At 34.7% G+C, this 14,356-nt stretch overlaps 1 protein-coding gene across 6 annotated transcripts in view; it reads left to right on the top strand.

Moving 5' to 3' along the window:
* LRRFIP2 (LRR binding FLII interacting protein 2) overlaps positions 1 to 14,356 on the top strand; it is a 126,851-nt gene that overhangs the window by 94,012 nt on the left and 18,483 nt on the right. For all 6 annotated transcript variants that reach the window (XM_037847210.1, XM_037847205.1, XM_037847198.1 and 3 more), the window contains one exon: positions 7,484 to 7,654. In XM_037847210.1, coding sequence (XP_037703138.1) covers positions 7,484 to 7,654 — 171 coding nt within the window. The remainder of the gene's footprint in view (positions 1 to 7,483; positions 7,655 to 14,356) is intronic.

The following is a 14,356-nucleotide window of genomic DNA, read 5'->3' as shown; positions in this document are numbered from 1 at the left end:
GCAGAAGTGTTGGTAATGGTGATTTCACAAGTTCTATTAACCCCACTGCACAAGGCTTTACTAACAGTGTTTGTCTTTCAAGCGTGTGCTTAACCTGCATAGGAAAGGCAAACTTCCAATCTCTGCTTATGTTTAAATGTTTACTATAATTTTTGGAATGTTCAGCAAAAGAAATACCTTACAGTTTTTAAACTTTATAAAATATTTACATGTCCCTTATGTCTTAGCCATACAACACTGAATTGGAAAAACACCTAAAAAGTATTTTAAGAATATTTTTGATGATATTTGGGCCACAAAATTCTTCCAAGCTAAACGAAAAACTATTACCTATTTCTCTCACCAAATTCAGTCTCTATTAAAGGTAAGAGGAAGAAGCAACTAAGAGAGCATTATAAATATCCCTTCTGGAGGTTGGGGCCTGTGTTTTCTTTTTGTTTAGACCTTTTACCACTAGGTTGAAAAGTTACACAGATCCAGTGCCTTAAAGAATTTGGAGGTAAATTTAAGCGGGCTTTATCTCTTCCAGCAAGGGTGACTACCAGTTTTCAGTATAAGTGTCTTTGTAAGGCAGACATTTTGGTTGTAAATGCCACTTGGTTATCATTCTCTTTTTTTCCCCATGTTTTATTTTGAAGTTCATGCCTAATATTGTGAGGAAACCAAAAGTTTCTCTGGGTACATGTATGTCCCTATTTGAAAGGGAAATGTCAGGCCTATGAAAACATGAAAGCAAGGCATTCAGAAAGTTGACTCAGAATATGCCCAAAGGACAAAGCATAGACCTCATGGGCAAGATGTTCTTGCATCCATGGCATGATTTGAAGTAGCCCAGCCACCAGCCAAAACCTTCGTGCAGGTGGCCGTGGTCTGTAAGGAACTCTTAGTTAAAATTCAGGACAGAAAAGGGTGGGAAGTGCCCGTGGCGGTCAGGGGTGGGCTGGAAGCTGCTGCTATGGAAGCTATGAAGTTTCAGTAAACATCAGAAGAATTAACAGCGTTAATTTAGTGCTCATTTAGTCTGCTTACTCTTCAGGATTTAATCCCCCTTTTAAGGTCTTAGATTTTTGGAAATGTCTTGGATCAAGGGAACTAATCCAGTACATCAAATAAATATTCCCACATTAAAGTCTTATATATAATGTAATGTATTAAGGAAACAATCAAGTAATTCAGAGGCATTCTTAACTAGCCTCTTTTGTTTTGTTTTTCTTCAATTTTATTGAGATATATTCGCAAACCATCCAATTATCCATAGTGTGCAGTTGTTGACAGTACCATTATATAGTTGTGCATACATCACCACAATCAATTTATGAACATTTACATTACCACACAGAAAAAGAATAAGAATAAAAATTAAAGTAAAAAAGAAAACCCAAAACATCCCAAATGTCCCATCCCTCCCTATTATTCATTTACTTTTTGTCCTCTTTTTTTACTCATCTGTCCATAACTGGATAAATGGAGTGGAAGCCTCAAAGTTTTCACAATCACGTGGTCACACAGTGTAAACTATAAGTTATACAGTCATCTTCAGGAATATAGGCTACTGGGTTGCAGTTCAACAGTTTCAGGTATTTTCTTCTAGCTATTCCAATACTAAAAACGGATATCTAAAAAGGGATATACTATAAAAGGGATAATGCATAAGAATATAATGCATAAGAATAACCTCCAGAATGACCTCTCGACTCTATTTGAAATCTCTTAGCCACTGAAACTTCATTTTGTTTCATTTCTCTTCCCCCTTTTGGTCCAAAAAGTCTTTCTCAATCCCGTGATGGCAGGGTCAAGCTCATCCTTATGATTCATGTCTCACGTTGCCACGGAGATTTTTATACCCCTGGGAGTCATATCTCACGTAGGGGGAAGGGCAATGTGTTTACCTGAAGAGTTGGCTTACAGAGAGAGTCCACATCTGAGCAACAAAAAGAGGTTCTCTGGGGGTGACTCTTAGGCCCAATTTTAAGTAGGCTTAGCGTCTCCTTTGTTCATAAGGGCAAGCCCCAAGATTGAGGGCTTGGACTTCTAAATTGATAGCCCTCAGTGCTTGTAAAAATACCATTAATTCTCCAAGTGGGAAGTTCAATATTTCCACATTTTCCCCAAATCCCTCAAGGGTGCTTTGCGAATACATTTTTATTCTCTGCCCACATTACTCTGGGATGTATCGGGGCTTCACACTAACCTGTACAAACCAACCAGATTTCACTCCCTATTCAAAGTTCCATGTAATTATGTTATTTGAATAAACAAACCATACAAGTTAAATTATATAATGTGTTACCAAAAAATATAGATTTTGCACCTAATAAACATCACTTCCTTTGGTCTCACAAAGAAGTTGAAGTTTTAAAGCACAGTCACTATAGTCCTTTACCCTTTAGTCTGATGTACCTTAGTCCTAACAAATTCCATTTCATTCGTATCTCTAATTGAAGTCTGATCTCTTTTTTCAGACTCTTTAACATTTGCTGTATGGGGTAATGCTGACATTCATAGTTGCCCGACTCTGGCTGTGAGTCTCAGGTGTCACACAGATACCCAAAGTTCCAGGGACCAACGAGGTTATACACAAAGAGCTCAGCATCTCAGAATTTAGAAATGGCCATTACAACTCAGGAATAGATGTAACTGTTTTAAGAGCTTATAATCTAGGAACCTTTACAATAAGCCTTTCCCTGATAACCTGTGCTCTCAGATTCAATTCTCAGAGTTTGCACATTATAATTAGTCCATATTAGTGAGGCATTATAATGTTTTTCTTTTCATTTCTGGTTTATTTCACCCAACATACTTTCCTCAATGTCCATTCGCCTTACAACTTCACTCCTTGTAGCAGGTCAATATTCCATTATATGTATATACCACAGTTTTGTCATTTGGTTCATCAGTGGATGTACCCTTAGGCCACCTCCATCCACTGCAAATTGTGAATACTGCCACCATAAACTCCACTGTGCAAATGTCCATTGTGTCCCTCTTTTCAGTTCTTCTAAGTATATACCAAATTACAGGGTTGCAGGATCTATGACAACCCCATGCTTAGCTTCCTGTAGAACCACCACACTGCTAGCCTTTTGTTATATTTATTTTTTTGTTGTTGTTTTTTCAATGTACTATTTATTGCACTATTTGAAGGATGCAAAAATAACATTAAATGTATGTAAGACTTTGAAAAGATAAGATCCCTTTTCTCAATACATGCCAGTATATAACTGAACTTGACTTCAGGTTATATTTATCCTTGAAATGACTCTTAAATGGAAGAATACTCATTAAGATTAAACATTTAAAAAATATAATAGGTGACCAAGCATGGTTATGTGATATAGCCTGTTATAAAGGAATGCTGGGTCATCACTGCTTAATGACATTATTTGTGATAAAGCATGTTAGTCTTTGGTGTAATGTTTTCTCCATTATACTCCCCATGATTTCTACACTTAGTATTATAGTGTTTACCACATGACATACAACTGTATAGTATGTATATACTGCTACCTAGAAAATATAAACATACAATCTGAAAGCTACTCACCAAACTATTAGCACTAGTGCTTCTGGGGAAGGCCTGGGATTAGGGAGAGTGGTCAAAGGAAACTTTTGCTTTATCTCTTTTGTTTATTTTTCCCCCAATGAATATGTCACATTTTGCTTAAGTACTTTTAAAAGCAGGCTTTATTTCAACTGGGAGATAACATTTCAGAATTATTAATAATATTCTTTAATAACTCTAGGTTTCACCACTTATTGACTATGTGACTGACCTTAAGTACTTAGCCTAGCCTCCCTGTCAGTTTTCCCATCTGTAAAATACAGAAGATACTAGTACTTACCTGATAAGAGTTTCTGAAGGAGTTAAATGTGATAAGGCACATAAAGGGCATATAAATGCTTAATAAATGTTTGCAGTAATTATTAGGTATTAATGCTGTAACATTAAACAAGAACCTACCTGAATTAGCCAAGAAAAAAAAATGTTTAACCTTATGAAGTTCCCATAACATGTACTTGGTTCCATGTTCTGTGGATGAGTATTGAAGTACAAAAAGATTTTGGGTTGCTGGGCAGTTGGTTAGGCTCACTGGTTAAGTCTAACTTCTACCCAGTCTCAGCACTCATTATTTTAATTTGTATCTTCACAAAATTAGAAATTACTAGATTTTAAAAGCTTTAGTTTTAGCAAAAGAAGGCAAACTCATAAATGTTAAATTCTCAGAAGCCAAGGGTCTGTTCATTTATAAAAAAGTAGGAAATAGAAATTCCCATTGAGCATTTGAGAGGTAGGACCTATTATTCCTCAACATACCTCCATCAGGCTACAAGTACCATATTCTCTGCACCCTGATTAATCAGGCTATAGGGACCTCATCCTACTTTAGCACTCACTGGTGTCCTACATGATCTTGATGTAGCCAAAATAGACCCAGCTTTGGTAGATTTTGTCTCATAAGAACCAGTTCAGGCTCCAGTTTCTTGACGGTCTCAGCCAAAATTGATATATCTGTCACTCTTCTTAACTCATAAAGCATATACTGCTTTTACTTACACTTGACATATAATGAGCTGATGTTTATTGACTACTTAGCTTGTGCTAGGCACTGTATTAAGTATTTTATGTTCACTATGTCATTTTTCACAGGTTTGGAAATGTTGATTAATCTTGTATTGTTTCATATCCTATTAACCCAAGTAGTTTTTGAGATGTTGAGGACAAGAACTCTGTCTTATACAGTTAATTGTCTGAAATAAGCACTTGATTCATTTTATTAATTTTAAGTGTAAGACCTTTCATTCAGTGGTATGCAAGCACACTAATTTTTTGTTGACTTAGTGATTTTGACCTTCCAGAAAATGTTCTTCCCACTACCACTGTATGAGGGTTCTGATTTTTGCCTCAACTTCAGTAATACTTGTTATTTTGTCTGTGTTTTAAATTATAGATTATAACCACCCTAGTGGGTGTGAAGTGGTATCTACTTTTGGTTTTGATTTGCATTTCCCTAATGACTAATGATGTGGAACATGTTTTCTTGTGCTTTTTGGCCTTTTGTATATCCTTTTCAGAGAAATGTCTGTTCAAATCATTTGCCCATTTTTTAATTGAGTTGTCTTTTTATTATTGAGTTGTAAGAGTTCTTTATATATTCTGGATACAAGTCTTATATCATATACATGATGTTCCATATATTTAGATGGATACTTAAGATGTATCTATTGTATGGATTGACTTTTTTTTTTTAAATTTCATTTTATTGAGATATATTCATATACCATACAATCATCCATGTACAATCAGCTTTTCATAGTACCATCATACAGTTGTGCATTCATCACCCCAATCTATTTTTGAGCATTTTCCTTAAACCAGAAAGAATAAAAATAGGGATCAAAGATAAAAGTAAAAAAGAATACCCAAATCATCCGCTCCATCCCATCTTATTTTTCGTTTAGTTTTTGTTCCCATTTTTCTACTCATTCATCTGTACATTGGATAGGGGGAGTGTGATCCACAGGGTTTTTACAATCACACTGTCACCCCATGTAAGCTACATAGTTATACAGTCGTCTTCAAGAATAAAGGCTACTGGGTTGCAGTTTGTTAGTCTCAGGTATTTCCTTCTAGCTATTCCAATACACTAATACCTAAAAAGGGATATCTATATAGTGCATAAGAATGCCCACCAGAGTGACCTCTGACTCCATTTGGAATCTCTCAGCCACTGAAACTATTTTGTTTCATTTTGCCACAGTGCCGGGTCCAGGTTCATCCCCGGGTGTCATATCCTGCATTGCCAGGGAGATTTACACTTCTGGGAGTCAGGTCCCACTTAGGGAGGAGGGCAGTGAGTTACCTGCCATGTTGGCTTAGCTAGAGAGAGAGGGCCACATCTGAGAACAAAGAGCTTCTCTTGGGGAGATTCTTAGGCACAATTATAAGTAGGCTTAGGCCCTCCTTTGTAGTAACAAGCTTCATAAGGGTAAGCCCCAAGACAGAGGGTTTGACATACCAAACTGTTAGTCCTCAGTGTTTGTGAGAACATTAGCAACAACCCAGGTGGGGAAATCCAACATTTTCACATTTCCCCCCAGCTCCTTAGGGGGGTCCTGTAAATATATTTTTATTTCTGCCTGGGTTACTTTGAGATGTATCGCTATTTCACGCTAACCTGTACAAACCTACTAGATCTCACTTCCTATTCCAAGTTCTATGTAATTCTGGTGTTTGACTAAGCTGACTGTACAAGTTAAATTATTCACTGTGCTATAGAAAATATAGATCCTGCACCATATAAACATCTTTTCTCTTGGTCTCCAATGGAAGTTGATGTTTTAAAACACAGCCAGTATTGTCCTTTACCCTTTGGTGGCCTGATTTGCCATAATCCTAATGAGATCCGCTTCATTCATATTTCTAATTGCAGTCTGGACTCTTTTTCCGCTTTTTTAACAGTTGCTGTATGCACTAATACTGACATTCATTGGACTTTTAACTTTCTTGATGTGGTATTTATTGTTTGCAGCATGAGCACTTAATTTTGATGAAGTCTGATTTATATATTGTTTTCTTTGGTTGCTAGTGCTTTTGATTTCATATCTAAAAACCTTTGTCTACCAGAAGGTCATAAAGATTGACACCTATGTTTTCTTCTAAGAGTTTTATAGTGTTAGCTCTTACATTTAGGTCTGTGGTCCATTTTGAATTAATTTTTGTATTAAATTTTTGTATTTCTAAAATTTATATTTACCATCATTTGTTGAAAGAAACTATTCTTTCCCCATATCAAAAATCAGTTGATCATAGATGTAAGTGTTCTGGACTTTTTCTAGTTCATTGATCTTGGTTTGTTAAACATTTGCACTAATATTTTTAAAATTTATTTCCATAAGTGATTACTTTTCTATGTGAAATGTTTTTCTCTTTAGCTTTTATAAGAAAAATCTGAGTTTGTCTGAAATTTGAATAATTGCCTGCAAAAAATGTTTTCACATTTACAATAGTAGTATTGTGCTGAAAAAGAAATTACTGAAAACAAGCATTAAGAAAGTAGGAAAATTCAAATAAGTATGGAGTTTATGTGTGCAAAGAGAGGCTGCATTGTGTATTACCACTGCATTCTGAACACCAAAAAGCTTGTAAAAAAACTACAAGAGTAACATTTCTGAAAATAGTGATGATTCTTGATTTGCTAGTTCTTAAAACTATATCTGTATGTCACCGGTACACCTTTTTACCTACAGTGCTGCTTGATTTGGAGAGCAGAGAGCACATATAGTTTTAGAAAGACATTATTGGCTTATGATTGTCTTCCTGTTTTATGTGCATGTTACTAAACAAGGAGTTCCCCACACTGCTTGTATTTTGCGAAAATGCATCTTCATGTGTTTGTGCCAGTGCTAGTATTTCCTGTATGTATTGCATTTAGAGAATGAACATATTCTAGATATCAGGCTGGTAATTTTGACTTTCGTTTAGGAGTCTCTGTCTGAAGTGGAAGAAAAGTACAAGAAAGCCATGGTTTCCAATGCACAGTTAGACAACGAGAAGAACAATTTGATCTACCAGGTAGATACCCTCAAGGACGTTATTGAAGAACAGGAGGAACAGATGGCAGAATTTTATAGAGAAAATGAAGAAAAATCAAAGGTAATTGCCCATCATCATTCTCTTGGGTTGGAAAGTAAGTACTTGCCATTTAAAAAGTGATGGGTTGGTGGAAGATTGCAGTATACCTGGAAATGATGTTTCACTGACAACTCAGTGGTCCAGGGAAATTGACTGAGCACCATAAAATAGCAAGCCTTGAAATAGTTTCCTTTTTAAATTTTTTAAAATTTTATTTTATTTTTTTAAGGAAAACCTTATGACCTTCTTTAGGTTTCTGAAAATAGAATACAACTCAAGTTTTATCTTTATCTTCTGTCTTCTTAATTGGGGCCATTACAGTGAATTACTTTTCTTCCTATTTTAAGTGGCTGGAATGCCACACAGTTCCAAAGACTCTTATCTTAATTAGATGGTCCCTTTTTGTTTTTTTTTTTCATTTTTTTGAAAATAAACTACTTCTAAATAGTTCAAGAGGATCCATTTTCTAAGTGCTGGAGAGGAGTCTTTAACCAGTTACTGAAAAACAGTTATGTGGAGAATGTGCTGAGAAATTGATAGATGTTTTCTTTAAGGGTTTGCAAACTATATTGTTTAAAAAGTGTGGAAGGAAAATAGAAGCTACTGTCTAAGGTCCAGATTTGCCTTTCCCTTTGACAGTTACAGAAACAAATTGGGTTCTTGTTCTGGTTTACTAAAACAAATTGGGTTCTTGTTCTGGTTTACCATTATGCAAAATACCAGAAATGGATTGGCTTTTATAAAGGGGATTTATTAGTTTACAAATTTACAGTTCTAAGGCCATAAAAGTGTCCAAACTAAGGCATCAACAAGAGGATACCTTCACTGAAGAAAGGCCGATGGCGTCTGGAACACCTCTCAGCTGGGAAGGCACGTGGCTGATGTTAGCTGTTCCTTCCTCCCGGGTTCTGGTTTCAAAATGGCTTTCTCCAAAATGTCTCCGGGCTTCTATCTCTCTTAGCTTCACTCTCTCTCAGCTCCTGGGCACCTGTGCTTCTTCTCTCAGGGCTTTTCTCTCTAAGCATCTGGGAGTCCTCTCTTAGCTTCTCCGAGGCACACACTCTGGGCTTCATCTCTTAGCTTAGCATCTCCAAATGTCTGTCTGTCTGTATCTCCAAGCATCTGGGACTGTGTTGGCCCTTAGCTTTTCCTGGGGGCAAACTCTGGATTATGTTTTCTCCAAAACGTCTCCCTTAGCTTCTCTGAGCTCCTCTCCATGAGCTCTCTTAAAGGACTACAATAAAAATCAAGACCCACCGTGAATGGGCAGCTTCACACCTCCATAGAAATAATATAATCAGAGTTCTACCCGACAAGAGTGGATTAAGAGATCATGGCTCTTCTGGGGTCCGTAACCACTTCAAACTGGCACAGTTCTCTTAAAAGCTTGTTGGACTTGGACTTTTTAAAGTGTTGATAACAGCCTAAGCAGAGGACAAATGGATATTGCTGCCAGAAATGAGTTGCCAGTACTTTGTCAATTTAGAGAATCCAGAGAATAATGTAGGAAGTCTGTATTGATGAATTATTAGAAACAACAATGTGGATTTGCACAAAATGAAGGGAGAGAAGCTTTTAATATATCTCTAAGGGACCAGCATTATTATTGTAGTCTTCATAGGGATTTTTTTTTTTTTTAACTTTTCTGAGATGACTAACAACATTTTACTATGGATTTTAAGCATAAAAAAACAAGCAGACAAAGCTGTATAATGTACCTTCATGAACCTGTCTCCCAGCTCTCCAGCAAGCATCAGCTCATGGCCAATTGTGCCTTTCCACGTCTTCTACTGGCATATTATATGAAGCAAGTCCTAAGCATCTCACATTTTAATAGAATTTTGGTATGGCTCTCTAAGCTATATGAAGTCTATTAAGAAGTATAATCACAAGACCATTTTCACTCCTAAAAATTAGTGATTCCTTCATATTATATATCCAGAATTTTAAAAATTTCAATTGTTTCAAATGTCACAAATGCTTTTTTTTTATAGTTTTTTTCTTCTTTTTTTTAATCAGGATCCAGATAAGTTCCACATGTTGGAAATAGTTGATATGTCTTTTAAGTCTCTTTTTAATTTATATGTTCCCTTCTTCTGTTCTCTCCTCTTTGTAATTTATGTGATGATGAAACTAGGTTGCTTATCATGCCAGTTTCCCACAGTCATGGATTTTGCTGTTTTTAACCCCCCGGTGCCTTTAACACTTGCCTTTTTCCTCGTATTTTTCTAAGTAGGTGTTTGGGTCTAGAGGCTTAATCAAATATAAGTTCAATTTTTTTGGGCAAGTCTACTTCATAGGTGGTACCTTTGTCTTCCTTCAGGACTCCCAGATATATGGCTTTGTCTCTTTTTGTAATGCTATGCTAGATGCTTTAATCGCTTAGTAGATAAAGGGTTGCAAAATGGGATATTCAAGTTCTGTCATTATTGCTTTGTTCCTATTCTCTTCTGTTCCATTCTAATCTATTCTGTTCTACTCTACTGTATTCTGTCCTGTTCTGTTCTGTTCTATCTTTAGCAGCTTTATTGAGATATAATTCATATACCATACAATTCACCTATTTAAAATGTACAATTCAGTAATTTTTAGTAAATTCACAGATACGTGCAATCAACAGTTTAGAACATTTTATCATCTCAAAAATAATCCCTATACCCTTTAGCTGTCACCCCCCCATCTTCCCATTTCCCATACTTCCACCCCACCCAGCTGTAAGCAACTGCTAGCTACTTCATGTCTGTACTGAGTTCCCTATAGACATTCATATGAATGGAATCTTTTATATGTGACCTTTGTGACTGGCTTCTTTCACTTAGCATAATGTTTTCAAGATTTATTCATATTGTAGGATGTATCAGTACTTTATTTCTTTGTATGACCAATAATATTCAATTGTATGGATAAGACCACATTTTATTTATCCATTTGGATTGTTTCTTCCTTTTGGCAATTATGAATAATGGTGCTTTGAACATTCATGTACAAATTTTAGTTGGACATATGTTTTTATAACTAGGAGTAGAATTGCTGGGTCATGTGGTAATTCTTTGTTTAAACCATTTTAGGAATTGCCAAACTGTTTTCAAAAGTGGCTGCACCATTTTACATTCCCACTAGCAATGTGTAAGAGTTCGTTTTACCATACCCTCACCAACACTTGTAATTTTGTCTGTCTCATTTATTATAGATTATACCCATTCTAATAGGTATGAAGTTGTATATTTTGGTTATGATTTGCATCTTCCTGATGACTGATGATGCTGAATATGTTTTCATGTGCTTATTGCCATTTGTATATCTTCCTTGGAGCAATGTCTGTTCAGATCCTTTGCCCATTTTATGACTGACATTGTAAGAACTCTGTAATAGTTCTTTATGTATTCTAGATATGTTTATTATCAGATATATGATTTGTAAACATTTTCTTCCATTCTGTGGTTTTTTTTTTCAATTTCTTGTGTTTTATTTATTAACCGAAGTATATCTTTAAAGAGAATCTTCCCCTTAATTGTTATTACTTAGAAGAGACAGTTTATAGAGAAAGGTAAGATACAGACATGATTATTTGTGTTTATTTACGAGTTTTTAAAAAAACTGGTTCTTTAGCATCTTCTAATAATTTTTGCTTTTAAAAATATCATTATAAAGTCATTAATTCAAGCATTTGATGTTTTTAATCCATTGCAGCTTTTATTCATATTGATGCTTAATAAGAAAAATCAATAAAAATCTACCTTTGGCTAACATGAGCCTCTTCAGATTGATTCTTAAGTACTTTTGAAATGAGTGTAGTTACTTTGAAGAGTTTCTCTGTTACTTGGCAAAAGATCTTCCAGGATCATTTTGTACATTTCCTGCCCCAGACCTGGAATCAGCCACTTCTCCAAGGAGCTCTAGTTTCCTTTCAGTGGAGCAGTATATATGTGTGAACTGTGCTTCTTGCAATGTTTATAGGTCTTTTCTGGGAAATATGTCTGTTTTTTTTTAAGACAAAATACATCATGTGTTCATGTTCATACTTCCAGTTCAAATTCAGGACTCCTAGGGTTTTTGCATAACCTCTTCTATCTAACATCTGTATCTTCTTTTTCCCACATTACAATCCCAGTTCTCAAAGTCACTGGGGATGATAGTAATTAGGTTATATTCTATTCTCGTTTTATCCCACATTACCAAGAACAGCAGTACCAACATTAACACCAACAATGTAATTACTGAAAATAGTTAAAAGTTGTTTTGTTTTTATTTGACTTATTTTTTTCAATAGGCTGTGAATAGTTAAACTATTGCTTTTTAAAAAAAATTTTTTTTTCTTTATTTTAGAAGTTGGTTTACAGAACAACCTTGCATAAAACAAAGGATTCCCATGCACACACACACACACACACACACAGACCTCACCACCTCACACCCATTAAATGGCTGCTGTTTACAAAAAGGCAAATAACAAGTGTTGGAGAGGATGCGGACTAATAAGAACACTCATTCACTGCTGGTGGCAATATAAAATGGTGCAGCCGCTGTGGAAGAGTTTTCTGGTTCCTCAGAAAGCTAAGTGTAGAACTACCAAATGACCTGGCAATCCCAGTACTAGATATATATCTCAAAGAACTGAAAGCAAGGACTTGAACAGGTATTTGCATACCAATGTTCATACTGGCATTATTCACAAAAACTACTGCTTTTTTTTTTGTTGTTTTTTTTTGTTGTTTTTTTTGTTTTTTGTTTTTTGTTTTTTTTTTAAATCTTCATTTTATTGAGATATATTCACATACCACGTGTCATACAAAACAAATCGTACTTTCGATTGTTTACAGTACCATTACATAGTTGTACATTCATCACCTAAATCAATCCCTGACACCTTCATTAGCACACACACAAGAATAACAAGAATAATAATTAGAGTGAAAAAGAACAATTGAAGTAAAAAAGAACACTGGGTACCTTTGTCTGTTTAAAAACTACTGCTTTTTAAAGTTACTTGAACTAGTTCCTTTCTCTGTGCTTATACCACCAATTGGATATGTAGTTAAGTTGCTTGCATTTTATTTTCAATAATTAAGAATTGTTTTTCAAATTTAAATTTATTTTTAATTATGTAAAATATTTACATAGCTCTTAAATCTACAAAGAAAATATATTTAAAAAAGTCAACTTTCTGTTTCTTTATCTCTCCTACCCTATTTTCTTCTTCCTGTAGGGAATTTTGAAAATTTAATTTAATGGTCTATTCTTCCATTTTTTAAAATCTGACAAGATACATATACATACATACATATATGTATTTCTTAGAAAATGGTAGCATACTATAAATGCTGTTTTGTGCCTTGATTTTTTATCACTTTATGATCGTAGTATATAGAGATTGTCCTCATTCTTTTTTTCTGCCTACATAGTTGTGTGATATACCACAGAAAATTCTACCAATTCCCTATTTATGAACCTTTGAGTTGTTTGCAGTCTTTTGCTATTACAAATAGTTCTGTAAAACTGAGTTGGCCTGTTTCCTTTCTTATAGTACTTTCCCTAGCTTATGTTATCAAGTTTTGGGATTTTTAATAGTGTTTTGATGAGAATGTTTTTTTAATTTGCATTTCTCTTAGTATGAGCATCTTTTCATAATTGTTGAGAGCTATTTTCATTTCTTTTCCTGTCAACTGTCAATACTTTAGCCAGTTTTTTATACAGGTAAGAATTCACTCATCTTTTCTAGTACATATATGGTATTTTTCTTTTCTTTCTTTCTTTTTTTTTTTTAAACATGTACATCTCTGATTCATTTGGAATTTGTCCTGGTGTATGAATGAAGTGTGGCCCCAGTTTTTTCTTTTTCCATATAGATATTTAGTTATTCCAATACTGCATATTTAAAAGTCTGTCTTTTTCTCATTCAGTTAGATGCTCTTTTTTTGTTGTTGAATATATTTGTATATGTAATTGGTTCTATTGTGGATTTTCCATTCTGCTCCGTTAGTCTGCATTCATGTGCCAATACCATATCATTTTAATTACAGAGGCTTTATAATGTTTTTATATGTAGTAAGACTAGCTTCCCTTTCAATGTGTTCCCTACCCACCCCACACTCCCACCCCCCACCCCAGCTCCTAGCTATTTTTTCTTTTCTTTTTCCCTCAATAAATTTTATAATCAACTTGTCTTGCTCTGAGGCAAAAAATACCCCACTGGTATTCTTATTTAGATTCCATTAAGTGTATACATACAGGCAAAAACTGACATTTTTAAGATGTTGAGTCTTTTTTTCCAAGAAGATGGTATGTTTTTCCATTTGTTCAAGCTTATGTCTAAAGTTTTTCAGGAGTGTTTTATATAATTTTCTTCATAAAAGTTCTGGATATCCTGCAAGTTTACATGTATGCATTTTAATTATTTTTTATGTTGTGAATGGGGCTTATTATATCTTCTCTTTAGTTTTTGTATCTATGAAGGTTATCAAATTATATATATTAACTTTATAACCTTTTACTTTAGACATCTCATTGTAGCAGTTTTTCCATTGACTATTACAGATTTTCCAGATATATAATCATGTGAGATGAAAAATTTTAATTTTCGGAACCTTTCCATGGAATATAGAAGTTTTCTATGTTACTAAATATTGACACTCTGGGTATGTTTATGGAGGTCATACCTAGCCTCTGTGTTGTATTGTAGATGTTTAAATTTATTATGTACCATGGCTTGTGTAAACTGTATAA

This window comes from Choloepus didactylus, chromosome 1 (genome assembly GCF_015220235.1).
Source record: "Choloepus didactylus isolate mChoDid1 chromosome 1, mChoDid1.pri, whole genome shotgun sequence".
Lineage (NCBI taxonomy): Eukaryota > Metazoa > Chordata > Mammalia > Pilosa > Megalonychidae > Choloepus > Choloepus didactylus.
This window is presented reverse-complemented; position numbering and strand designations above follow the sequence as displayed.